The sequence below is a fragment of the Bidens hawaiensis genome, unplaced genomic scaffold (genome assembly GCF_021521415.1).
Source record: "Bidens hawaiensis isolate Kalapana, Puna unplaced genomic scaffold, B.hawaiensis_p1.1 tig00020924_1, whole genome shotgun sequence".
Lineage (NCBI taxonomy): Eukaryota > Viridiplantae > Streptophyta > Magnoliopsida > Asterales > Asteraceae > Bidens > Bidens hawaiensis.
In genome coordinates, this window is record NW_027493233.1 from 261,531 (window position 1) to 287,975 (window position 26,445).

The window sequence follows — 26,445 nt, forward strand, 5'->3', positions numbered from 1 at the left end:
GTATGTCTAATAAACTTCATAGGCGCTAGTCGAACAGTGATGTGAGGACTAGTGCTCAATTGAATTGAAACTTTTATATGACATTTATGAAAAACTACATATAAAGTTCACATTATTATATAGATAAAACATAAACAATTAAACGCAAATATAACAAATCAATGAGAAAAAACAATAACTAGGAATCTAGGATTAATAACGGGTTAAAAAAAGTTTAAAATAAATATAAATAAAGAGTCTGATTTGGTTCGATGTGGAAAGGTTTGGGTCCGGTTTTGGTCATCTAGGTTCGCCTACAAATTAGCTAAAAATTCATTGGCCTAGAACATCTAGTGATTAATCCCAGCCTAAGCATCATTTTTACAACATTGTTAGGTCCTAGGGCTATCATAACATGTCGTACACGACACGTTAAGACACGATGGCTTGTGGTATTAAACACAAACACGACATGATAACTAATCGTGTCATTTTTTCCAAACACGAACACGAACCTGTTTGGTAACGGGTTAACCAGTTAAAACCTGTTAAGAGACATATTTAAAGACAAATCATAACATTCATTAAAAATAGAATATCGGCTTCTCCTTGAATGAAGGAAATATCATATATAAGTATATAAGTATGACTTTGGGTTTAAAACTTTAAGAGTGTATATTTATTTATTTATTTAAATTAAAAATCAAAACATGTTAGTAATAGGTTAACATGTCTTTAAACATGTTAAAACACGAATTTATTGCAATGTCGGTGAACTTATAAAATTTATTTCGTCCGGAATCAACTCTGCATGTTCGGAAACTGGACCACCTTTGACACAACAAGAAGACACGTACTCTCATAACTCGACGTCTGTATAACAATGTAACACAATATCACTTTGTATCTAAACCTTAAACCTTAACATCCCCAAACTCAACCTCAACATCATCAAAACCATCAAATCAATCCATGGGAACAACATTAACCTTAACCTTAACCAATTCATCCATCTTAAAAAAAATAATAACCACATACACCTACGTGTTCATCTGGATATGCCTCAGCTTCACAGTAATCATCTACAACAAGAACATTCTCGACCACAACATGTACAACTGGCCGTACCCGGTTTCACTAACCATGATCCACATGGCGGTTTGTTCGTCAATGGCTTATGTGATTGTTAATGTGTTTAAGATGGTAGAACGAGTTCAAATGACTCGAGAGGTTTATATCAAGTCGGTTGTACCCATCGGGTTTCTGTACTCGCTTAGCCTTTGGCTGTCGAATTCGGCGTATATTTATTTATCGGTTTCGTTTATTCAGATGATGAAGGCCTTAATGCCGGTTGCTGTTTACTCCATTGGTGTTTTGTTTAAGAAAGAAGGGTTTAAATCACAAACTATGGGTAATGTTTATTGTTATTTGTTTATGTAACTAGATGGTTAGATTTATTATTAAACTTGTTTTCACTAGGGGTCTAGACGAGCCAGTGGCGAAGGTTGGACACGAATGTGGGGGTGTGGGGACTCAAAATGTATTATAAAAATCATAAACGAGGGGGGCCGGGCTCAAACTTTTGGCCAAAAAAAGGTAAAATTACACTACGTATAAAAATTTTCAGAAAAAATAGGGGGCACCCCTGGCCCTTGATATCCTTTGCCCCTGAAACGAGCCGAGCTGAGCTTGAACTCGGCTTGTTTAACTTACGAGAGCTTGAATTCAAGTTCGACTAGTTTCGAGTTTTATTTTGAGAGCTTGAGCTAACTCGGATTGTGACTTTGTGACTTGTTAGTAGTTTTTCTAAACTCAAGTTAGCTTTGGCTTAACTCGTTTATTATTTACGAATTATATTATTTGCATTTATAATATAATTATTTAATTATTTTTTTAAGTATTTATTTTGTATATAATAGATACTATTTAGTTATTTTGATCATAGTTCATAACATTATATATAATAAATATTATTATAAAAAAATATATACATATTTTTATGTTAAAAATACATACGTAATAGGCTCGTTTAGGCTAGCTAGTTAGCAAGCTCAATAAGTTCAGCTCGGGCGTTAAGTGAGTTTATTTTTAGGCTCTAGCTCGGACTAGAATCCTAGATTATTAAACAAACTTATTTAGAGAGACGTTGGCTCGTTTACACTCATAGTTTTCAGTTATTCAATACATAGAAAATATTATTCACCAATATCGTTTTGTTCTTCGGTTAATTTTTTTCAGGAAACATGTTGTCCATTTCATTCGGTGTCGCGATCGCAGCATACGGTGAAGCGAAATTCAACACATGGGGGGTTATATTACAACTAGGCGCGGTTATTTTCGAAGCAACACGATTAGTTTTGATTCAAATCTTGTTAACATCCAAAGGAATCACATTTAACCCGATAACATCATTGTACTACGTCGCCCCGTGTTGTCTAGTATTCTTATCGGTCCCATGGGTTGCGGTCGAGCTCCCAAAGCTATTGGATACTTCTACTTTTCGTTTCGATTATTTTATATTCTCAACAAACGCATTATGCGCGTTTGCATTGAACCTAACGGTGTTCTTGCTTGTTGGGAAGACATCCGCTTTGACTTTGAATGTTGCGGGTGTGGTTAAAGATTGGTTGTTGATCGCGTTTTCGTGGTCGGTGATTAAGGATACGGTGACACCGGTTAATTTGTTTGGTTACTTGATTGCTTTTATAGGAGTTGGTTATTATAACCATGCAAAGTTGCAAGGGCTTAAGGCTAAAGATGCTGAGGAGAAGAAGGCTGCTCAGTTTGATAGTGAATTGGTTGATGAGAAAGTAACAAGAAAGATTGAATCTAATGAATGATTTTATGGTTTAATTGTGTTTAATTGTTGGTTAGGATTTGGGTTGTATGATGTTTTTGTTTGTTGGTTTGTGTTGATGAGTTTAACATGTGAGTGTGTGACTTTTGTTATAGATGTATAGATTGATTTACAGTTTTACACAATGTCTTAATGTCTAGTGTTAGAAGTTACATTTGTTTCTTAATGTTTGGAATTTATAAAATTGCCCTTTTCTAGATTTGATATATAAATATGTTTGACTTAATTGAATTGAGCAAAACGAACAACTTAAATTTTATGGTAACTCTAACACTGTATACAATTGTCTTACACCTCTATTTATACTAAACCAAACTTGTTTCCTAATTCTAATTCATAATACTCAAACATATAATACTAACTCTAATAATCATCTCTTAACTATAAATTAATCATTTAATTCATTCTCTAATCTTTATGTTCTTTTATTTTTTATTCAATTCACCGCTTCTACTTCTCCGTTGTTCATACTTAACCCTCGTTTATATGAGAAATCAAGAGTATATCTTTCAAAATATACTAACATACAAACCCCTAATATTACACAGGCTAAATTATAACACTGAAAATTAACAATATCCATCGTGACTTGTGAGAGATCTTACGTTTACATTGGAATCTCTATTTTATTCACAATCTTTAGACTATGACATTTTCTTTATTTTTCTTCTCTATCCAAATTCATATCTCTATTTTCATCTCTACATACGCAAGTTATACTTTAAAGTTATGTGTAGCAGGTTACGCCCATGCCACCTCACCCACTACACAAGCGCCAAACCTTTTAACAACCCCAACTACTAGAGACCTTTTGTCACCAACCGGGTAGCGACGTAAAGAGCTCAAGTGTATGAAGCCACAACCAAATCTTATCAATCAGATTAACCTACTCACATTTTTATAAAACTAAAATTTCAAATAATAATGGAGGAAAACCATAAAAAACCAACATACTTTCTGTTTTTCCGCACAAAAGTCCCTCAATAATTTTTTGCATGTTAAAGTCCTTGCACATGTTAAATTTGAACAAAGAAGTAACGTAACTTTTAAAAATAATATGAAACTGATTTTTTGAAGCTTTACATGTTTATTTCCTAAGCTTTATACTACGTGAGTGTGCCGTGTTCCTTGTATAATGGATTCTTGCGAAAATATAACAAAAAAAAAACAGTTTTCTATTCACAAATACTTTTTAATTAACCACGATTAAAAATGTATAAGACAACTTAAACAATCTTATTGTATGTTTTTTCGTCTAGATTTGTTTAAATTATTTAATACTATTTCAGCTAACTAATAGAAAGTGTGTTGGCTTAAATTCACCATACATATTCATCTTTGACATGGTTATTTTGTTATTATCATTTGGTACACACAGATTTTGAGTGTTGGATGTAGCAATTGTGCTAGATGGATTAGAAAATTAGGTGGATTTGTTCAATTCTTTGTAATTATATACATATATAACGTTAACTATAACGTTGAAAGAAGTTATATATTCACACACACTTGAAGAAAAATCAAATACATAAGGAAAAAAAAATCAATTTCATTGTCTTTAAAAGTTACGTCACTTCTTTGTTCAAATTTAACATGTGCAGGGACTTTTACGTGCAAAAAGTTGTTGAGAGACTTTTGTGCGAAAAAACAGAAAGTATGTTGGTTTTTTATGGTATTTGCCCAATAATAATTGTGTTATTAGTTTAACTATTACGTGTTTTTTATCGTAACGAAACTGACCGATGAGAGTCCCTAATTTTCAAATTATGTTATTAAATAATATTATAATCAATTAATTATAAGTAAATAATTTTTTTTTTAATAATACATAAACCCTAAAGTGATTTTAACTTTTAAGGTACTAGCCTACTAGGTAGTCAACGCAACACAACACAACACAACACAACACAACACATCACAAAGTCAATACCTTGTCAACCTGTCGTTCAATCCAAACACTGCAACCATCATACCAATGTAATGATCACCCGCCAATTAATATTCAAACACTTCCACACCTAGCCCACAATAAACTTCCATTCAATTCAAAATGCACACCAAGTGTTCGACCAAATGCCTCAACCAAACTCCACACCTTTGCACCACTCAATGCTCAATCTTATCCACCAAAACCGCCCATTTCAAGCTCTTGACATGTTCACCACACAAATTCAGCATCTGGGTGTCACTCATATCGACGAAGTGTCGACCGCACTCGCCGTTAAAGCGTGTCGTGGCGACCCGAAACTCATCCACGCTTTCGCAGTGTCATCCGGCCTCGATTCGTTCCTGTCGGTTTCCAATTCGTTAATGCACATGTACTCAAAATCGGGGCAGGTTGATCGCTCGTTGGTTATTTTCGATAAGTTAACGAACCCGGACACGGTTTGTGGAATACGCTGCTTTCTGGATTTAAAGATAACGAAAACTCGTTGACTTTTGCGTGTCGAATGAATCGTTTAGGGGTTTCTTTTGATGCAGTGACTTACACTACTGCATTGGCACATTGTGCAGACTGTGAAGAGTTTGTGTTCGGGACGCAGTTGCACTCGTTAGTGGTGAAAAACGGGATGCAGCGTGAGGGGTTTATCGGGAACGCGCTTGTGACTTTGTACACGAAATGGGGGCGTATAACCGAGGCTGAAAAGGTGTTTGATGAAATGCCTGAAAGAGATTTAGTGTCGTGGAACGCGATTCTTTCGGGGTATAGTCAAGAAGGAAGCTTTGGAATAGAAGCGTTTTCGACTTTTATTGAAATGGTTAGGTTAAGATTGAAACTTGATCATGTTTCATTTACTAGCGCGGTTTCGGCTTGTGGGCATGCTAGAAACTTGTTTCTCGGGAAACAGATACACGGGTTAGCTTTAAAAAACGGGTATGGGACACACGAATCGGTCTGCAATGTTTTGATTTCGACTTATTCAAAATGCGAGTGTATCGACGATGCAAAGATGGTTTTTAACGGGATGGTAAACCGCAATGTGGTGTCGTGGACCACTATGATTTCGATAAGTGAAGAACATGCGGTTTCTTTGTTTAATAATATGAGGAATGATGATGTTTATCCGAATGAGGTTACATTTGTTGGATTGATTCATGCGATATGCGGTAATAATATGGTTAAAGAAGGTTTAACGGTTCACGGGCTATGCATAAAGTCGAGTTTTTTTCGAGAACTAGTGGTTGCTAACAGCTTTATTACAATGTATGCAAAGTTTGAGTCGATAAACGAATCGGTTAAAGTATTTGAAGAGATCGAAAACAAAGTTGTTATTACATGGAACGCGTTAATTTCCGGGTTCACTTTAAACAAAATGTTTCAAGAAGCTTTGAAAACGTTCTCGGAAACGATCGTGGATTCAAAACCGAATGACTACACGTTCGGGAGTGTGTTAAGTGCGATCGCGTCTTCCGAGTCTATATCGTTAATATACGGTCAGTGGTGCCACTCTTATTTGTTAAAACTCGGGTTAAACGAGAATCCGATTGTGTCGGGTGCGCTTCTCGACATGTACGCGAAACGCGGAAGTATAAACGAATCGTGTAAAGTGTTTAACGAAATCAAGGACAAGAACCAAGTCGCCTAGACCCCGATCATATCGGCCCATTCACGACACGGGGATTACGAGTCGATTATGAAGTTATACGAAGACGTTAAAAACGAGTCTTTTGGGCCGGATTCGATAACGTTTTTATCGGTTTTAACCGCGTGTGGAAGAAAAGGGATGGTGGAGAAAGGAGAAGAGGTGTTCGGGTCAATGGTCAACGTGTACAAAATCGAGCCGACCCCGGAACATTATTCGTGTATGGTGGACATGTACGGGCGGGCCGGGCGGTTAACCGAGGTGGAGAACTTTTTGGGTCGTATACCGGGTCGGGTCGGGCTGCCAGTTCTTCAAAGCTTATTGGGCTCGTGTAAAGTTCACGGGAATATGGAAATGGGGAAGCGGGTATCGGACGCTTTATTGAAAATGGAACCGAGAGAGTCGGGTTCGTACGTGTTGATGTCGAACTTGCATGCGGAGCGAGAGAATTGGGATGAAGTTGCGAGAATAAGGAAAGGGATGAGGGAGAATAATGTGAAGAAAGTTGTCGGGTTTAGTTGGGTTGACGTGAATACTGTTGACGGGTCGTGTCACGCGTTTTCGTCGGATGATACGTCGCATCCGCGAACGAGTGAGATTTATCGCATGGCGTGGTTTTTGGGGTCGGAAATGAAGTCGGTAAAGATCGACGATGTTATCGAGCAAGTTAAAGTTTTGTAACAGTTAATAGAATTGAAAACTAGAGTTTGCAATTTTTGTAGGAATTGTTGAAGGATATGAATATGTTCATGTGTTATGAGTATATGATAAATGATACTTGATTAATTTTGCAACTAAAGCATATAGTACTGAACAACTAAAATTGAATATTTAAAAAAATAGTTTGAAAAAACGTGGACGGCTGGATTCGAACCTGCGCGGGCAGAGCCCACATGATTTCTAGTCATGCCCGATAACCACTCCGGCACGTCCACTTAAGTTTTGATTCTTTCAAAAAGTATAAGTCTTTATGCTGATTTTGTAGTTATTATAAACTAGATTTTTACCCAGCGTGTTACGCTGGGCAGGTCGGTAAACTCGGATAATGGTAAAACCTAAACGTTACAGGTTCCAAAAGTTGAGCCGGTAAATCGACGCGAATTCGGTCGTTTTCGTCGACATGTGTTAATGGCTGTAATTAAAACCAAATATAAAACAAAAAATTATAAAACTTGAGGTGAACCGAAGGGGTGATGTTGGTTGGTAAAAATTGAGCGTTGGTAAAACCCGACAGTTGTTGATCCCGAAACTAATACAAAAGAAACGACAAAAAGATTTGACGTTCGGTCGGTTACGTTATGTTAGTTACGACCGTTGTCGATCCGAAACTAAGACAAAAAATAGAACGACAAAAAAAATTGACGCTTAGTCGGTTAACGTTACATCGTTACGATGACTAAACTATAAAACAAAAACAAAAAAACAAAATTTGTGGATTAGTTCGGTGCCGCCAAGTGGCCCAATAGGGCACTTGAGGCACCAAACTTCTTCTTTATATTATATAATAATAATAGGTATACTCGTTTTTATTAATCTCAATTATTATTTTTTGGTTGCTGACTAACGGTCCCACCTTTTATCATATTTGTTCCCAACGGTCTCCACCTTTTATCATATTTGTTCCCAACGGTCTGTGACTAACAAAATTCTAACGACGTTAGTCACAGGTCGCTGGAAAAAACGTTTTGGCCAGAAAACTCAATATGTTCATCCCAAACATCTTTGTAACATTGGATTAGACATTTAGAAACTTTAATACAAACCAATACACCTTATATATATGTAACAGATCAAACTTTATATATTTAATATATAGTAGTTTTCACCAGATAACACGTGTACCAAAGATATGATAATGGGTCCAAATACCCGATATAGGATCAACCAAAGACTATAACGATTAAACAGGTTTGGTTTGGTTCGGTTCTCATTCTTACTTTTGATGGTGAATTCTGGTTTGGTCAGTCCCGGTAAACCAAAAACCTTTCATTTTTCGGTTTTGTAATCAGAAGCAACCTGTCTTTCCTCTAAATATAAAGGGACTACAAGCCCTGCTAATAGCACTGCTATTGGCAGGATATCTACCGTGTATGGTTGTTGGTTTTCTGATAGGTTATAAATTAAAACATTTAATTATGTTCGTCTGACCTTATATTTACAAGTTATTGATGTAACATATGAAACATCTAGGAATAAAAAAAAACTACCATCCTATATTATTCATTCTATATCGGTCTGGTATTCGGTTTTGATATCTAAAAACTCCAAATTTGGGTCGGGTTTCAACCCGATGATGCAAGCCTCTTAACAAAAGTTGGCTCAAAATAACATTAATGACAATAAATTATGAACACACAAATTAAGAAAATTTCTAGCAATCCATTAAAGATAATGTTCTGAAGCATAAAGCAAACTAGAAGTCATTTGTGTTCATAATTCATAAAGAAAATCACAGTACAATAATCATAGTTGTTTCAGGAAAAGAAAGATCAAAGCCGATAACCGACCCATCACACCGAATTTCCATAATCCATGTTTATATCAGAAGCTTCTCAATAGCATCCTGCAATTCAAATTATACAAATTTAGAATCTTTTTAACAAAATTTGTGCAAATATAACATTAATGGTATGTAATAAGAATTAAGAACCTTGAGTTGCTGTATTTGGGATCTCAATTGACTGCCTTCATTGCTAGTCACTGAACACGCAATCACGGGCCGAGTGACACCGCATGCTCGTCCGAGGGCTTGCTTTGATGGCACAAAAACATAGGGTACATTCTGCATAAGACAGTAATAATTGATTAATGATACAAAAAGAATTGAGATTTGCATACAAAGATTAAGAATAATTCAAGAACAAAAATCTTGATTTATAATTCAAGATTTTTAAGCCTTTTGTCATTGTGATCAAAATACATAAAGACGCATGATGTTTCAATCTTTTAAAGTTAATGCTATAAACTTAACGACGGTTGAAAGATGCCCATTAAAAAGTATTTGATTTGTCTCATCATTTTAATCTAATAGCATCAAGATTGTGACTTTCTTCATTAGCTTAATCTTAATAGCATCATTAAAACCTCATGCTAAAAATTAAAGAAAGCCGCGGCTAATTCTACCAAAAGTCTTGATTTTCTCAACATTTTAATCTAATAGCATCAAGATTTGTGAATCTTTTTAACAATTTTAATCAAAAGCTAAAAACTTTCTGCAATCAACCAGATCCCATTAAAAATTCTTTATATTTTGATCTTTTTAATCTAACAACATCAATAATCAATCATTTATGTCAACATTTTTATCACATGTTCTGTGCAGTCGATATCGCCGATAAATATCGGTTATCGGGCCCTTGATAAAATATCCGTCAGAATATCGACACTGATAATATCGGCGATATTGACTGATAGTTGACCTATATATCGCCGATATTCCCGATATCAGTGTTGTAACTTGTAGTGTAAATTATTAATTTTTAATGCTCAATGTCAGTGTTTTAAGTCTTAATCGGTTCCTTCTTGCTACGATTGTTAGTGTGTTTGCAATTTGCAAAAGGTTAAATTGTTAATAGTAGGAGAGTATATTGAATTATTAGTGTTAAATTACTATATATATATATATCAAATAACGGTACTTGACCGATATCCAATATTTTTCCGAATTAACTGCTTAGCACATGTTTTAACTTTATGACAATAATTAGTACCCATTGCTTTAAAAACATGTAAATGCATAACCAAGCACACATTATATCAAGATAACGCTAAAATATACCTTATCTTCAGCAAGGAGGGGAAGATGAAGAATAATTTCGAGAGGCTCAGCATCTGCCGCCATCACTACAAACTCAGATATACCCCTGTTAAGGGTCTTTGTAGCTGCAAACCAAAAAAATAAAAACAAGATTTATAGTTAACAAGTTCAAAAACTTTATCGAGAAAGAGACATCCATATAAGTCAAATATATAGCTTTCATAGACATTTACTTAAGTTTTAACCAATTACAAGAAAATGAAACATTGGGAAACCTCCGTTATTATTATAGTAATGAAATTTGTAATCATTTAATTTACATGAGTTCATCCAAATATGAACAAAAAAAACTCTCAAATCAACAAATTACCATTTTTCATGATTTTATTCATTTACAAGAATCCATTCAAATTAGTATAGAAAACGATAAATCAACTTTAAAGCCTTTCTTGACATGAATTCATCCAAATGTGTATAACAAAATAGGGATGTTCACGAGTCAAGCCAGGGTTGGTTCGAGCTCGAGCTCGAAATTAAACGAGGCAGCTTAGCTAGGTTCGAGGTCGATCTTGAAGTTAAGCGAGCCTAACATCGAGCCAACGAGCCGAGCTTGGGCCTAGTACGGCTCGGTTACAAAAATGAGCCCGCTTGGCTCAAGTCGTTTCAAATAAAGTTTTTTTAGCTAGTTTTATTAGAGCTTTTATAGAGCGAGATGCGAGCCCGAGTTTCGAATCACAAGCTTTTTGAACTCCCGAATTAACATATAACATCTTTCATATTTCTATCAACATATTAACATCTTTCATATGTGAATTTGTATACAAAACAAATCAACTGCAATAAGAGTCATAAGACCATCTTACTTTACACTATTCTCCCAGCTCAACAAGACATATCACATATCCAAACAATTAATTCCTTAAAATTTGTAATATTTATTTATAATCCATAAAATCAACAAAAAAATTAAAAATTAATCACCGTTGACCAAACAAGCACCAACAGTTGACCAACAAACAAACACCAAATCCTCACATAAATCATCAAACACAAACAAGGGTTTTGTAGATTATAATTTAAAGCTCATACCTTCATTAGCACCCTTCTTAAGCTGCTTATAATTAGCAGCCTGTTGTACAAGATCCAATATTGTTATTGTCAGCTGAGCATCAGCCAGTGGGTAAGCTTTTGGGTTCACAGCTTCACCAGTCTGCATAAAAAAACCAAGATTAGCAAAACCCGGATGGGAAATTGGTTAATTATTAAAACCAGATGAGAAATTGGATAATTATTAAAACCCAGATGAGAAATTGGATAATTAGCAAAACCCAGATGAGAAATTGGTTAATTATAAAAACCCAGATGGGAAATTGGCTAAAGATTGATGGGTTTGAAGATGAGAGTATAAAGGTACCATTTTTACGGCGGATACAAGATTAGGGTTTTACAGGATTTGTGAGAGAATGATTACAAGGGTTTAAAGATGAAGGTGCTAGGGTTTGTATTTAAGGGCTTTTTGGTCTTTTTGTTGACAACAAGTTGACAACTTGCTCATTTGTCGATTCTTATATTTTTTTTTTAATTTTTTTTGTTTTTGTTATTAAAAAATTAAAACGTTTTTATTTGTTTTTCTACATGTGTTTTGAAGTTTGAATAGATATTTTCATACATATTACATATTGATTACTTTTGTACTAATCGCTAGTTGCTAGTCATATAATGGGGTGAGGACTAGCGTTTAATTGGGATTAATCGGTTTTTAGTTGACCATTTTACAACCATGAATCAAGAAGACATAGCGTGTAGAGATGAGAATGTTGAGGTGGGTGTGTAGGCACGGAAGGTTAGATCATATAAGAAATGAATTTTTTCAAAAAAAAATAATAATAATTTAAAATCAGAGGTGATTAATATATAATATAAGATACGGGAAAGAATATTGTGATGGTTAGGACACGTGTAAAGGAGATAAATGATGATGTTGGTTAAAGTTGCGCAAGCCCTCACCATGGAGGGGAGGAGTAGAGGAAGAGCCAAAATGAATTAGGAAGAATGGATTACACAAGACTTGATATATATGCACATATTCGAGGATATAGTCGAGGATAGGACTTCATGTAGGCTACAATACATGATATGGTTTTTTATGTGATGGTACATATTTGTTCTAACTCTTTCTTAGTTGTTTAGTTTTTATCTTTACTTGTGATGGACTTTGTATGCTATCACTTGCTATGTTCTTCATGTTTCTATGACCTTTTTCTGTTACTTACATGCATTTTTGTCAGTTAATAATAGCTTACTGATGTTATATGTTTTATGCTGTCCAGATTATACGAGAAACAATTTATGTTTATGTTTTACTTCTCAGGTCTACAACTGGTTATTGGAATTGAGGATCTCTACGGAAACCATCTCTATGGTTTATCTATATCTCATTATCTTTTTAAGACTTTACCAATATCATAGCTATTGGCGGGTACCTCCCATCACCTAGTTTACATTTAACAATTTAAAGGAACAAAAAAATAGCATTTGAAAATTGGAAAACACATTGGCAAGGAAATGATAATGTGAATCATATTCAAGAACAAAGCTTAATGTTTTGTTTTGGTTAGAAACTTACGCCTTGTTTTTGAGTTTTTTAACCAAGGAAAGAAAAGGAAATGAGAGGGAAGGATAAGAAAGGGAAGGGAAGGGAATTATTTTTTTTTTTAATTAGGTGTTTTCTTGAGTTGGAAGGAAATTAGAGGAAAGGAAATGATAACTATGTTAAAAAATAGTTATCTTTAGTAATCATCCCATTTTTGGGAGGATAACTTATTGGGAAAATACATTAATTTAATCTCTCATAACTCCTCCTACTGCTTTCCTTTCCATTCTAAAAAAAACTCAAGAACATCTATTTTTTAAATATCCTTTTTCCTTTCCTTTCTTTTCCCTCGTTTAAAAAAACTCAAGAACAGACATTAGAGCTTGATATTCAGGCCCAAACTTAGATATATTGGGCTTATTGGATTCTACCTACCACTATAACAAATCCACTCATATTTTTTATGCTTATATACATGTTCACGGGGATGTTTAGGATTCCTTGTTTTACCTTTTTATGACTTACATAAGTGATAAGTTATAAAGTTGTAACTTATGACTTATACACTTATAAATAACTTTCCCAAACACCTTATAACTTATAACTTATAACATATACCTTATAAGTTATAAGCTGTAAGGAGGTAAAATAAGGAACCTCAAACACCTACATCTTTTATATTGAGACTCTTTTTTATACTAACTTGATCGTCGGAGGGTGTTCTCATTGTTTTAACCTCGGGTCATCTTCTAACAAGTTCTAACGAGCTCTCTACCTGTTACATATTGTGATATTGATGCTCGATTGTTTCTTCAATACGAGTTTCCCTATGGCCTATAATGTTCTAAATGAAATCATTCCATCTCATGCTAACAAACACGAAGAAAATAGAACTATACTCATCGTCTCATGTTCGATTGTTTCTTCATTTTGTAATCTTTCTTGTTTAATCAAACGATTATCGTGCCCCCAAGCCTATACTTGTGTCCAAATGTTTCTTCAAGTTGTAATCTTTCTTGTTTAATCATAAATGATTTGACATAAAATTTAATGCTTTCTATACTTAAAAAATGACGATATAAATCGGCTCACATTGGAGAGCTTGCTCCGTCATGCCCGGATGGGTATGTGTTGGTAAAATCAAACGACAGAGAGGTGAGCTCGTTAGTTAAACGACCATGTTAGAAAAAAAGTTTTAAGCCATCAGCCTAGTTACCTAAAGAACACAATCCAATTACCAAACAACTCGTTTCAAAGAAGACTGTATAGTGTAACATAACGCGTATAAACCGGTGTTAAATCACATGCAAACTCGAACATATCCTAACAAAGCTCCAATACAACACAAAAATGTCCATCAAACAAAGATCAAGATTCAAACTTTTATTCTAGAAATATATACCAAAACAAATAATGATATGTAAAGATACATTTGATAGTCAATATGCAAAAAGAATTGCATACTTATTGTCTTTGATGTCTTTGATGTCTTTGATTTCTCTTTTACCAATAGTATATGTATGCATCAAGTAAACTAACAATGTCATCAAACAATTACAAATAAAAACTCAAATTATAGAGAAACTCGACCTTTATTAAACCGCATCAAGCGATAGCCTCAAATCGCTTCAACCTGTCACAGTTCGGCGTCTCCTGCTGATAATATCCCCAATGCAGCCGTTGCATTTCAAGCCGACAATTATGAGAAAGAATCGAAACATAATCATGCTCAACTCGTTCTTCAATCCCCAATCTTTCCTCACTGTTTTTCGGATACTCCTGCTCAAAGTTTCTCGATTTCACATAAAAGTTAACACCTTTTTGCGTCGTAAACATACGATCATAACCATAAGTCCTCGAAAGCGTGTAAACCGGCTCATTCGACGGCAAAAAGTTCAACAATAATATCAAAATCACAGGCAAAACTTGAAGCAAAGTCCTCATCCCACCCGACCCGTTCCCACCCTGCGTCCCCCCACCCGACCCGAAACTAAAACCCGTAAACTGCGTAGTCGCCCGTGGATTCATCCCCCCGAAAAAAAAGTTCCTAAATATCTCCTCAGCATCCACATCACCATCATAATAAAACCCGTTACCGTAACCGTTACGGTTACCATTACCGTTCCCCCCTCGTCTCTCGTAAACGGGCTCATCCGACCCGACAACATCATACCGTTTCCTACTCTCCTCAACACTCAAACACTGAAACGCTTTCGACACTTTCTTAAACGCCTCTTCGGACCCGGGAGCCTTATTCTTATCAGGATGCACTTTCAATGACAACTTCCTATAAGCCTTCCTAATATCCTCAACACTAGCACTTCTTTCTAACCCTAATATCTCATAATAATCTTTCTTCCTCTTAATCTCTCTCACAATCACCACTTGCTCATCCGAGTAAAACCCAGATCCGGATCCGGACCCGGGTCCCGGATTCCTCCGCCGTTGACCAGAATTCTCGCCGGAAAACTCGCAGGAGACGTTTTCAGACTGTTTGGAAGGTGGGTTTTGGTTATCTTGATGACCCGAATCGAGATCCGGTAACAGATCGTTGACCCGGAGTGATGGGTCTAATCTTTTGGCCTTTGTGATGAATTTTGAAGCACGGGTTTGATCGCCTGAGGCGAGGGCTTGTTTGGCGATGTGTAGACATCTCAAGGCTTCGTCTTTATTGCCGTCCATGGGTAATTGAGTGTAAAGATTGAAGATTTGAAGTGGGTATTGGGTGGATTTGGGTATTGATGATGGATTGATTGGGTATGGGATTTGGGGGAAATTGTGGGTTAATTGGGTGGTATAGTGGAAGAAGGTTTCATTGTTTTGATGGGATTAATTTAGTGTTTGTATTTTGTTAAGTTAAATAAATAAATATTACGGAGTATGTTCTTCTGACTTTTCAATATAACAAAACAATGTCTCTTTTTCTAATTATATAATTTTGTATTTATGATTTAATTATCATTCATAGTAACTATGAATGATTCATTGAATATAACTTCTTTAAAGGGTCTCGATGTTGGTATTATTGTATTCTTGTAATCCGCAACATAGTGAAGTTCTTGCTCTTTCATCTTGTTTCGAGCTCTCTACATTCTACATCACTCTCGTGTTCCGTCTATTTCTTGTTTTTGACAAACCCAAATTGAGTTGGCTATCTCGTTGTCCCTTATCAGTATCATGGAAGAAGTTCTACGCCAATTGGTGTACTATTCTCATTTGAGAGATACCAATATCGCTCTCTTGACAAAATGGTGGTGCATACGCAACGTCTTTGTTGAAATTGTTGTTTGTGATAACTCTGATATATTTTGGAAATCGTGTGAACATTTCTATATTAAATTCTTTCGCTAACACTCATGAATATTTAATTAGATAATTCTTATTGAGTTCAATAAGAAGTATGAAAATATGTTCAAATTTTGTACCCCTAATTTGGCCAAATCGATTTATATCTACGTAGGTGAATACGTGCAAGAATCATCACAATCCTTCATGAAACATCATGACATGCAGTTATAATCACCATAATTATCAGTTGACATCAATACCACATTTGCTACTTTTGTGAATAGTATTAACACGACGCCTCAAATTTGACACCGAACTTCAATTTGATATTGAAGAGCAAAGTTGGTTATGATCCTTAATTTTGATAGTGAAAAATAAATTGATTTTGAAGATTAAATTTGAGTAAATTTAATTAACTTTTCAATTCTGAAACAACTTAACCTGGATATAGGCGTTACCACCTTAACTTTAAACTAGAACCCCTAGTTCCCACTCATCAAAATTCACACTGTCGCATCCCCTTTTCCTTCCTCACAACTTCCAAGTTTCACAAATTATCGGTACTTGCTAGCCTCATACGATTATCATGTCAAGTGTTTTCAACTAATTATGTAACGTACATCAGTTCATGCCTTTATATATATCTTGGGTGAGTATCTCCAATGTTTGAGTTTAAGAATTTTGTTTTCATTTTAATTCAGATTAATAAGTTTGCTTGTGTTCATTTACAAAATCAACAAAAGAACACAAACAAAACCATTTCTTAACGAACATACACAAACAAGAAACTTTTTAGCATTATATATTCATGAACCACCTGTTTATCTAATAAATATTTAATGAACAAACACGAACAATGCTTTCTTTTGTCCAACACAAATTAAAATATTAACATAAATAATATACTTGAAAGTGATTTATAAGTTTATAACCTTTCACATGAGCGGAAGGTTAATCAAGCATCATATGATGGCGTTGATGGTCGAAAGACAAGGGTACATGCATCAATTAGTCTGTATCCCAATGGTTGAGTGTCATGCGCCTTACGCCCAAGACGATGCAAAACCATTATCGAGACGGGGGTTCACCGGAAGAAGCCTCTCCTTTCTTACGAAGTAGAGGCAAGACTGTCTACATTTTACCTTCCTCAGACTCTATCATAGCTTTACTATTATCGATGGGATTTACGATTTATTGATGATGATATAAACCTTGAACTAAATTTGACAACATGAATTGAAGAGTATCTTGTGGGCTTGTGGCTCAATATAAAAATTAGGTCAAATTGTATACACCACCCAAACGACTCACTCCATTGTCGCCACACCAAACACCTCCATTGCCCTCTCTCTCTCTCTCTCTCTCTGCAATTTGTATTGAGAGAGAGACCAACAACTCACCTGGTAACACTCTTTAATCCTTCTGTTTCTTAACCAAGATTCAATTTTTAATATACATAGCTATTCACAATGTTCATTACATATTTGGGCTCTTTAATTTTTTCAGAAAGATTCAATCTTTATCTTCTCATCATATGGTTATGTTAATCAAAATCCTAATTAGTATGCTAAAATGGGTATTCAAATTTCTTGAAAAAGATTGATTTTTTTAAAATATTTTATCATATTCTTAGCTTAAAGACACAGCCATTTCTATATGTTTAAGGTTTTTATTGGGTATTTATATTTCTTGAAAAAGATTGGTTTTTTGTTAATCTTTTATCATATTCTTAGCTTAAAGACTCAGCCATTTTCATATGCTAAGGTTTATTTTACTAATTGTTGTTTCTATGTAACACTCTTTAATCCCTTTGTTTCTTAACTATGATTCAATTTTTAGTATTCATAGTTCTTTACAGTGTTCATCAATGAATTGGACTCTTTATTTTTTTCAAAAAGATTCAATCTTTATCAGTTTTTTCATCATTTGATTATGTTAATCAAAACCCTAATTAGTATGCCTAAAATGGGTATTTAAATTTCTTGAAAAATATTGATTTTTTAAAATATTTTATCATATACTTAGCTTAAAGACACAGCCATTGCCATATGTTAATGTTTCATTTTACTAATTATTGTTTTTTATTGTCATGTTTTTGTAGAAAGCAGGCATATAATGCCCCTGTTTCTTAACCAAGATTTCGATTTTAATATACATAGTTCTTCACAGTGTTCATCACTTAATTGTGTCCTTTAATTCTAAAAAAAAAGATTCAACCTTTAATCCTTTATCAATCTTCTTCATCATATTGTTATGTTAATCAAAACCCTAAGTAATCACTTAAATGGGTATTTATATTTCTTGAAAAAAGATTTGATTTTTTAAATAGTTTATCATTTTTAATAGTCAGCATCATAACCGCATATTCTTAGCTTAAAGACACAGCCTTTGCCATATTTTAAGGTTTTATTTCACTAATTATTGTTGTTATCATCATGTTCTTGTAGAAAGCAGACCTTTTTTATTGGGCTTTATTGTTGGGATTATTTTAATCTTGGTGGTGAGCTTAATGGATACAAGGGGTTTATTGAAGAATAATAAAGACGAGTTATTTTCAAATTCCGGAATAGGGTTTCTTTGGTGTTCTAGAGATGATAATATTTCTCAATCTGGAGCCTTTTTCGCAAGTGTTGGGCAGATGGGTAGGGGTAGTTTTGGAAATGTGAACGATAACTCACCAACTTCAATAACAACAAATGATAATGAAGGTGTCAAACTTCCATCTTTATTGGCACCCGAATCTGGTTTTGCGGTTATTGAGGTACCAAAAATGGAGGTATCGAACGGTGTTGTTTTAAAGAAAAAAAAGGGTTTGAAGTTGAAGATCAAGATTGGGAATCCGTCTTTACGGAGGTTAATCAGTGGTGCGATTGCGGGTGCGGTTTCAAGAACTTGTGTTGCTCCATTAGAGACAATAAGAACTCATTTGATGGTCGGTAGTTGTGGGCATTCTAGCACTGAAGTGTTTCAAGATATTATGCAGACCGAAGGTTGGACCGGCCTCTTTAGGGGCAATTTGGTCAATGTCATTCGTGTTGCTCCGAGCAAAGCGATTGAGGTATAACTTATTTAGTTATTTGTCTTCAATCTTTATTTATTAATTTTAGTAGTAAATGTGTGATGAGAGTGTATGTGATATTTTGCAGTTATTTGCTTATGATACGGTTAAGAAAAGCTTGACTCCTAAAGCTGGAGAAAAGTCAAAGCCGCGTATACCCGAGTCATTGATTGCAGGTGCTTGTGCTGGAATTAGCTCCACCATATGCACCTACCCTCTTGAATTGCTCAAAACTCGACTTACGGTACAGGTAAAAAGTTAACCTTTTTCACTTATGAATTGCGTATCGAGGTGACGGTTTCTGTAAAGGGTCTATTTGGGCTGTGTTATATATAAGCGGTACATATATATTACAAACAATTTCTATTGTTTATTCATGTTAAACAAATAGGCCGTTGCACTAAATGAGTATGATTGGCACTCGCATAATAAAAATATCACATTTTACTAATATGTTTGGCTAACGCAATTTAAGTGAAATTTAAAAACAGAAGAACGTGACATTCTAGGTAAGTGATTAATTACGCAACGTGGATGTAGGTATCAAAACTCTATTATAAATTAATGGTCAAGCCATGGAGACGCACAAGAAGTTAGTTATAACTTTTAACTAATAGAACAACATAAGTTCAGAATGAGAATATGGAATACAATTAGGGGGTTGTGATACTTATGGTGGTGGAATGCTTGTTGTATTTGCCTTCGGGAATGAGACTGCTGGCACCACTGTTGCCTATGTTGTTTCTTTTGGTGTCGGTGTTACTGGTGGCCATTTGACGACAAAAGAATTAGTGGGAGTGACGGTGGTACTAAAAGTATCATTTCAAGAGGCAAAACAAAAAGCATCCCACCATAACAAGCATCGCAATCAATAATCTGTACTTCATGTTCTCCATTCTAAACTTTTTTGTTGTTTTATTCGTTCAAATTTATATTTACGTTGATGTACGTCTTCAAGGTTGGACCAATGGACCCTTGATTTATAGTTGAGTTGTGATAATTGATTTTATGTTGTGTAGTTGATCAATTACCCGAATGTCAAGTTCATCTTTTTCTAACTTTCACCTAAACCGCGTCCAATACTTATATTCATTTTGTCCCACACGAAAGTTGATTTATCTGAAAAAGAGAATTAAAAATGGCATGTTGCCAATTAAGTTAACATATTATTACAAATTTGGTTAATAATGATAATTTTTTTAAAAACTTTATTGCAGCTAAAATAATCATTTTTATATTCAAGATAATTTTTTTAATGAAATTAATAAAATATTCAATACATTCAAAAGAACATATTATTGACATATTTCTAAGAAGTATGAACATAAGTTTTGGCCCTTCTCACACTTTAAAACAAAAAAAAAGTTCACATAAAAGTTACGATCTATATTGTCATTTCACGATTACAAAAAAGAAATAAATTTTTATAATATATTTTTTAATATAAATAGTTGACATTGTATTTCCCTTCCTCAGAGGGGCGTGTACAAGAATCTTGTGGACGCATTTATAAAAATTGTGACAGAAGAGGGTCCCACCGAACTCTACCGAGGCCTCACACCAAGTTTAATCGGTGTCATCCCGTACGCTGCTACAAATTATTTCGCATACGACACGTTACGAAAAGCATACAAGAAAATCTTGAAAAAAGAAGATATTGGGAACATTGCAACTTTGTTAATCGGGTCAGCAGCAGGTGCAATTTCAAGCAGTGCAACTTTCCCACTTGTGGTGGCCCGTAAACATATGCAGGCGGGCGCTGTAAACGGGCGGGTCTATAATAACATGCTTCATGCACTTTTGAGCATTCTTGAAAAAGAAGGGGCTGCGGGTTTGTATCGTGGGTTGGGCCCGAGCTGTGTTAAGATAGTTCCTGCTGCTGGGATATCGTTCATGTGTTACGAGGCGTGTAAGAAGATATTGGTTGAGAAAGAAGATGATGAACCGTGAGAAGCGGGCTCGGATGGAAAGTTGGGATTCAGTTTTTTTTTTTTTTTGGGTTTTGAAAGATAATAAAATCTGATTTTATAGGTTTTTTTTTGCTGAGGATGAGGAAAAATTTAACATCTTTGGTCAAAGGGATATTTGATGTTACATGAAAGATTCAGAATGAGAATTTGCATTTTGGAAATAGTTCATGTTTTTGATATGATTTTGGTTTTTATTATTATTAATATTATTATTATTATTATTTTTAATAATAACATTTTGAGTCAAACAAATGACTATCAAATCTGTTTATAGCATATCTACTTGTGATACTATGATGTTGACTTGCACATGTCAAACTGTTGACTGACACCTTATAAAATCTAATGAAAAATGTTTTAAGATCATTTCAATGGTGAGACTAAAAACTAAAAAATGACAATCAAGTTGATGCTGTTTTCGTTGCGCCAATATATGCATGTCAAATCTAGAGATCATGTGATCCAACTGCCTCGAGCATAATGGTCGGATATCATAGGCACCTCGTGTATATTGACTTTTCTATAGAAGTGAGCAATGAGCAATTTTTCTAAGCTTAATGCATACAATCAATGCTTTATAGCTTTCCTTGAAGTCAGTATTCGGTTTAATTCATTTGCATGTACTTTCTAGTAATCGTCGGATGTCACTAGGACTTCACTTTCTTAGGTATTATTTTGAAAAGATTTCAATAATACATCTACAAAACATTTGTACACAATCGCGGTATCAGTACTTCACAAAATCGTATGTGCTCATCGTGTTGGCTATATGATGTGCAATATGCCAATATGACACATTTGCATTTTTGCTTTCGTTAGTTGCAGACGATGGTGAACACGAACAAGTACCTTAAACCAAAATCAGAAACGAAAAACATTGGAAACATAAACCAAAACCAATTGCAGACATAATCGATTTAACCTCAAAATCAAGTGCGAGTGCTGCCATCGAAGGCAAAATCGATTTAAACAACCACCCATATATTTATTCTACTACAACTTGCCACCAACCCGACTACCCAAGTCTTCCACAATAACAAAACCATACACTCACAAGCCGAATCAAATGCTACACTTCCATGAGATCATAGATATTGACTTGTTCTCGGTATGAACTCAAAAAGTTTTGAAAAGCGACCTCGCTCTTCTGATAACAAAACTTATTCCTTTAATTAATTCTATTCTAAAACTTGTAAACCATGTCTTCTGTGTATCCAAGCTCCTTAAGCACACCGCTCACCTCCCCTTGTGTCCAATCTTTCGCCTTCCCGCCAGACACATGTGCCATCATTCCGGGTGGACTACAAACCTAAAACAACCAACATAGTATATATGTCACATGTAGTAATAATAATAATAATAATGTTCAAATAAACCGTTGTCATATAATTTATGAAGGAAGATCTTACGAGTATAAGTGTATCATCACTTGGAGCAGGTAACCCTTTTGAGACCATATCTTTTGATATGTAACCCGTACCTCCAACCCAGTATTTCGATGGAGTGTCAACCGTATAAAACACCTGAAAGTTTTTTTTAATAAATAATAAATAACACGAATACGCTATAATACATGGTTTGAAAAAACAAAGGTGGTATGGTGGTACCTTTAAATTGGGATGGCTAGCAGCGAGCATATCGAGTTTCTTTTTCAGTAAAATGTCATCAGGTGATACATTTGCATAAATCAAAGATACCTGAAATAATATCAATAGTAAATTACCTTTTTGTCCTTGATTATGTGCACGACACATGACATGCTAAAAGAAGAACACTTTGCTTACTTTGGTGTTATCTTCGGGGTTCTTAAGAATGGCTTCAATGACTTGAAGCATTGGGGTGATACCGGATCCACCTGCAATCTGGAAAACATAAATTTATTAGCGAACGTACACGAGCCGAACGAACATGAACGGAGCATGTTCGTGTTCGCTCGTTTAACTTTAACCGATCGAACATGAACAACAAAACAAACGGGATTTTCTTGCTTGTGTTCGTTCGTTAAAAAAATGAACGTACTTGCGTTCGTTTATGTTCCTTCGTTAAATGTATAAACGAAAGGTTCACAAACATAACTGATAAAAACCAACTGAAAATAGATGTGAAGTTGTGAACAATGTGTTGGGCCAAAAACATTATTAAAACTAAACTAAACTGTAATGGGTGTAAAAAAATGAACAAACGTAATGCAAAGTAATGAACAAAAACGAATTTAAATGAACAAACGTTCACGCACATACATGAACGAAAACTAATGTTCAAGTTCATTCGTTTATTAAATGAACGAACATAAACAATTCACTGAATGTTTGGTTCGTTTACAGGCCAATGTGTTTCTTCATATTGGGTGTGTATCGGATCTTTTCAATGGGTCTGCATAAGACCCATTCAATCATTTGTAATCAAACGCACAATTCACTGAATATTAGATAGTTTTATATTAGCTTAGTTAAACGGTTTACCCTTTCACTTCAAGCACATCACCCGGCTTTAGTTTATCAAAATGTTGACTCATTTTCCCTTCAGGATAAATCTTGATCATCAAATCAAAGTAACCTTTAGAATCTGGATCTGATATCGGGGTGTACCTGAGCATTCACAAGTCATCAAGTTCAATATTATTATTCAGTTACATTAACTAATAATTATGTTCATATTCACATGAAACTTACGGGCGGACAACATATTTTGTCTTCCCTTCAGCATCTTCTCCCAACGGAGCCCTGCAAATCAAGAATAAAACACATAAGGTTTATTTCTAAAACCAAGTAGTTAACCTATGTTGCTAACATTATAAATTTGATTTCGTAAAGGTTTTAACAAGCTTGCCTTATAATGAGGCATGATGGAACATCGAGTCCCAATTTGAGATTCGGATCAAACGAAAACCTACAATTATAATATCATTTGCAATTTTTAATTAGTAACTTTCGATAATTTTATTATAAGAAAGTGAAAAACTGTGAATGTAACCTGTATAGCTGAGTATTATGGCTGACTTTAGCCCTCTCTTGAAGCTTAAACTCTACCCATTTATCAGAAATGAGAGCTGAAATACAAATTACAAAAGAATCACCATTTAAGCTAAATTACAGCAGTTTAACTATGAGATGAGAGATATGCAACAATCAATACTTACCAGTTTTAGGGCCAGTCTCCTCGTTGATTTGATCCAAATGAACCTGTAAGTAGAGAAAACAAATAACTGGTCAGCGATCCCATTAACAGATTCACAATATTTGTGTGTGCTTACAAAATATGTATAATAGTGCTCAGTGAAACAACTTACGACTAGTTCCATACTTTGTATTTTTTTTCTTAAACTAACCTATTATTGTGTAAATCATCTTGTTCTCCAAGTAGTTTTAAGGATTTGTTAGAAACAAGTGGTGTAATACTTTAATTCTCCAAACAAATGATTCACCATGTTACATTCATATATTAGAGAGTTTCGTTCGATGTTGAATAATCCCTTTTAGAGTGACACTTTAAAACATCTTACTTACGTGTCTGAGATTATTATAGCATATATTGCTGAAGATCTTCTCAAACACTTAACTATATTTAAAAGCATGATAGAAATTATAGAATCACAGCCTATTTGAGAGCCAAGATTCACAGTTTAGCGTTTTCATCTTCCGTAGATTAATATTTATACAATCTGATAAAACTATATAACAATCAGTTCCTAAATAGCATACACACAAACCTGATTAACAGCATCCTAACTACTTGATCCTCGATGATAGCTTGGAAAAAGTTCGTTCCTATTCGGCTCGGTTCAGTTTGTAAATGAGCCAAGCACGAGCAAATGTACGCTCGGTTTGGTTCGGTTGGCTCAAATTACGTTTTAATTTACTTTTCTATATAAATAATCATACACACACACACAGTCTTTTTAAACCCTTTTATAAATAACGCTCAGAAAGTTGCTCTCGCTTGATGCTCAATCAAAAAACACTAATTCGATTTCGGCTTGTATGTGAGCTGTGCAATGCTCGATCAATTTTGGCTCGTTTTGTAAATGAACCAATCGGCTCGGTTTGATTTGTAAACGAGCTAAGCACGAGCAAGCCATCACTCGATTCGGCTCGTGAACAGCCCTAATCCTAACATCTGAAATCAAACAAAACTGCTTAAAAGGCACAATTTCAGATCACATATTCCACACAACAACGTAAACACATAATAATAATAATAATAATAATAATAATAATAACAATATGATGATGAAGAATTACCAAATTAGGCTCAGAAAAGTAATAAAAAAAGGAGATTCCACCGGAGACAGCAGCGACCGCTCCGACTGGAATCCGGAAATGCGATTGCGAGTGGCCTCGAAAGGCGTTGGAGAATGTGATCGGTGTAGCTTTGCTTAGTCTTCTGAAGAAAGTCGACATGTTTGGCGATTGAGAGTGATGACGGAAAGTGAGATTTTGAGGGTTTGGTTTTCAGATCGTTAACGGATTCCAGGGGAAAGAGAGTGATTGGTCAACAAAAACAAAAGCTAATATTCGGGTAGGATAAAAACTGGTTTTGGTTGGATTGGGTCAGCTCGGGTCAAGTTGGGGTAGAGGTGGAGCCAGTTCCGGTAGATTCTACCGGGAAGAAACTGAAACATGGTTCATATCTGCAGGTCGGGCGGAACCAGGTTCGGTTTCAGGTTAGGTACCATGAATCGGGTCCGAGTTTGCTGGGTTTTTATCGGGTCGGGTATGTGTCTTAACCAGGTAGAGGTGGAACCAATTCCGGCGAGTCCTGGAATCCTGATTCGTACCTGTTGGGTCAAGAAGAACCAGGTTCAGTTTAGGGTAGGGTCCGAAATCCACCTCTAGGCTAAGGTGTGCTTGGTTTGGTTCGGTTGTTAACATAAATCGAGTTCAAATTTACCGGTTAATCTGTTTTATAAACCAATCGGCTTTTGGTTAATCAGTTCGGTTTATTCGGTTAGTTTGTTGGCTTCCGGTTTGGGTAGGTTAATTTCGGTTAATAAACAAACCAAAACCAAACTTGGGCTAAAAGTTTTGCTTAGAAACACATGAAATGAAGGTATAAAACATGAAACGAAGGTATAAAACGTAGAAATATATGAAAATATGAATGGTTCAGTTCGGTTAACAGAGAATACCTAAAACGATTACCAATTTCCAGTTAATTAGTTTTCGGTTGATTCGGTTATCAGTTAATTTTGGTTCGGTTTCCAATTACAATTCGGTCAATGTTCATCCTTGCCTTTCAATTTAGTTATACTTTGAAGATAGGTTAACAATATTAAGGGGGCATTTAAAAGGAATCATTATAGTTAAACACTCGTATAATGACTGATGTGGCAATGAAGAGAGCGTAGAATCAATAAAAC

The 26,445-nt window shown here is 34.9% G+C and overlaps 4 protein-coding genes, 1 non-coding gene and 2 pseudogenes across 6 annotated transcripts; 3 read left to right on the forward strand and 4 right to left on the reverse strand.

The window, feature by feature from the left end:
• The first annotated feature begins 1,016 nt into the window (after window positions 1-1,016).
• LOC143562293 (putative sugar phosphate/phosphate translocator At5g25400) lies at window positions 1,017-2,949 on the forward strand. The gene is made up of 2 exons (XM_077050131.1): window positions 1,017-1,390; window positions 2,218-2,949. The coding sequence occupies exons 1-2, from the start codon at window positions 1,090-1,092 to the stop codon at window positions 2,817-2,819; spliced, it is 903 nt and encodes a 300-aa protein (XP_076906246.1). The 5' UTR covers window positions 1,017-1,089; the 3' UTR covers window positions 2,820-2,949.
• Window positions 2,950-4,760: 1,811 nt separating this feature from the next.
• Window positions 4,761-7,101, forward strand: LOC143562294 (pentatricopeptide repeat-containing protein At4g32430, mitochondrial pseudogene; annotated as a pseudogene).
• Window positions 7,102-7,273: 172 nt separating this feature from the next.
• TRNAS-AGA (transfer RNA serine (anticodon AGA)) lies at window positions 7,274-7,355 on the reverse strand. Its single transcript has one exon. It is a non-coding gene; the product is annotated as a tRNA-Ser (tRNA).
• A 1,429-nt stretch (window positions 7,356-8,784) lies between these two features.
• Window positions 8,785-11,716, reverse strand: LOC143562316 (uncharacterized). 2 transcript variants are annotated; one of them, XM_077050153.1, is made up of 5 exons: window positions 11,592-11,716; window positions 11,267-11,387; window positions 10,199-10,302; window positions 9,071-9,202; window positions 8,785-8,983 (listed from the first exon to the last, which is right to left on the reverse strand). In XM_077050153.1, exons 1-5 carry the CDS (start codon window positions 11,592-11,594, stop codon window positions 8,957-8,959), a joined length of 387 nt encoding a protein of 128 aa, XP_076906268.1. In that variant the 5' UTR covers window positions 11,595-11,716; the 3' UTR covers window positions 8,785-8,956. The 2 variants fall into 2 exon arrangements, with proteins under 2 accessions (XP_076906268.1, XP_076906267.1); XM_077050152.1 differs by lacking the exon at window positions 11,592-11,716 and having other exon boundaries at window positions 11,267-11,393.
• A 2,502-nt stretch (window positions 11,717-14,218) lies between these two features.
• On the reverse strand, window positions 14,219-15,589 carry LOC143562318 (chaperone protein dnaJ 49 pseudogene; annotated as a pseudogene).
• Window positions 15,590-18,530: 2,941 nt separating this feature from the next.
• On the forward strand, window positions 18,531-21,217 carry LOC143562295 (adenine nucleotide transporter BT1, chloroplastic/mitochondrial-like). The gene is made up of 3 exons (XM_077050133.1): window positions 18,531-19,116; window positions 19,205-19,366; window positions 20,593-21,217. Exons 1-3 carry the CDS (start codon window positions 18,568-18,570, stop codon window positions 21,064-21,066), a joined length of 1,185 nt encoding a protein of 394 aa, XP_076906248.1. The 5' UTR covers window positions 18,531-18,567; the 3' UTR covers window positions 21,067-21,217.
• Window positions 21,218-22,178: 961 nt separating this feature from the next.
• Window positions 22,179-25,526, reverse strand: LOC143562296 (NADH-cytochrome b5 reductase-like protein). The gene is made up of 11 exons (XM_077050134.1): window positions 25,328-25,526; window positions 24,226-24,268; window positions 24,060-24,135; window positions 23,916-23,975; window positions 23,759-23,809; window positions 23,549-23,674; window positions 23,409-23,459; window positions 22,871-22,949; window positions 22,694-22,783; window positions 22,496-22,609; window positions 22,179-22,395 (listed from the first exon to the last, which is right to left on the reverse strand). The coding sequence occupies exons 1-11, from the start codon at window positions 25,484-25,486 to the stop codon at window positions 22,270-22,272; spliced, it is 975 nt and encodes a 324-aa protein (XP_076906249.1). The 5' UTR covers window positions 25,487-25,526; the 3' UTR covers window positions 22,179-22,269.
• Window positions 25,527-26,445: the final 919 nt, after the last annotated feature.

What these genes read in the sequence shown, in the direction of transcription:
- LOC143562293 (XM_077050131.1), top strand. Translation starts at nt 1,090, where the DNA reads ATGTACAACTGGCCGTACCCGGTTTCACTAACCATGATCCACATGGCG. An exon ending in GTTTAAATCACAAACTATGG is followed by an intron (nt 1,391 to 2,217) that starts GTAATGTTTATT and finishes AATTTTTTTCAG; the next exon opens with GAAACATGTTGTCCATTTCA.
- LOC143562316 (XM_077050152.1), bottom strand. Translation starts at nt 11,393, where the DNA reads ATGCAGACTGGTGAAGCTGTGAACCCAAAAGCTTACCCACTGGCTGAT. An exon ending in CCCTCCTTGCTGAAGATAAG is followed by an intron (nt 9,203 to 10,198) that starts GTATATTTTAGC and finishes TGTCTTATGCAG; the next exon opens with AATGTACCCTATGTTTTTGT. An exon ending in CCCAAATACAGCAACTCAAG is followed by an intron (nt 8,984 to 9,070) that starts GTTCTTAATTCT and finishes TTTGAATTGCAG; the next exon opens with GATGCTATTGAGAAGCTTCT.
- LOC143562295 (XM_077050133.1), top strand. Translation starts at nt 18,568, where the DNA reads ATGGATACAAGGGGTTTATTGAAGAATAATAAAGACGAGTTATTTTCA. An exon ending in CTCCGAGCAAAGCGATTGAG is followed by an intron (nt 19,117 to 19,204) that starts GTATAACTTATT and finishes GATATTTTGCAG; the next exon opens with TTATTTGCTTATGATACGGT. An exon ending in AAACTCGACTTACGGTACAG is followed by an intron (nt 19,367 to 20,592) that starts GTAAAAAGTTAA and finishes TCCCTTCCTCAG; the next exon opens with AGGGGCGTGTACAAGAATCT.
- LOC143562296 (XM_077050134.1), bottom strand. Translation starts at nt 25,486, where the DNA reads ATGTCGACTTTCTTCAGAAGACTAAGCAAAGCTACACCGATCACATTC. An exon ending in GGAGACTGGCCCTAAAACTG is followed by an intron (nt 24,136 to 24,225) that starts GTAAGTATTGAT and finishes TTTGTATTTCAG; the next exon opens with CTCTCATTTCTGATAAATGG. An exon ending in CCATCATGCCTCATTATAAG is followed by an intron (nt 23,810 to 23,915) that starts GCAAGCTTGTTA and finishes CTTGATTTGCAG; the next exon opens with GGCTCCGTTGGGAGAAGATG.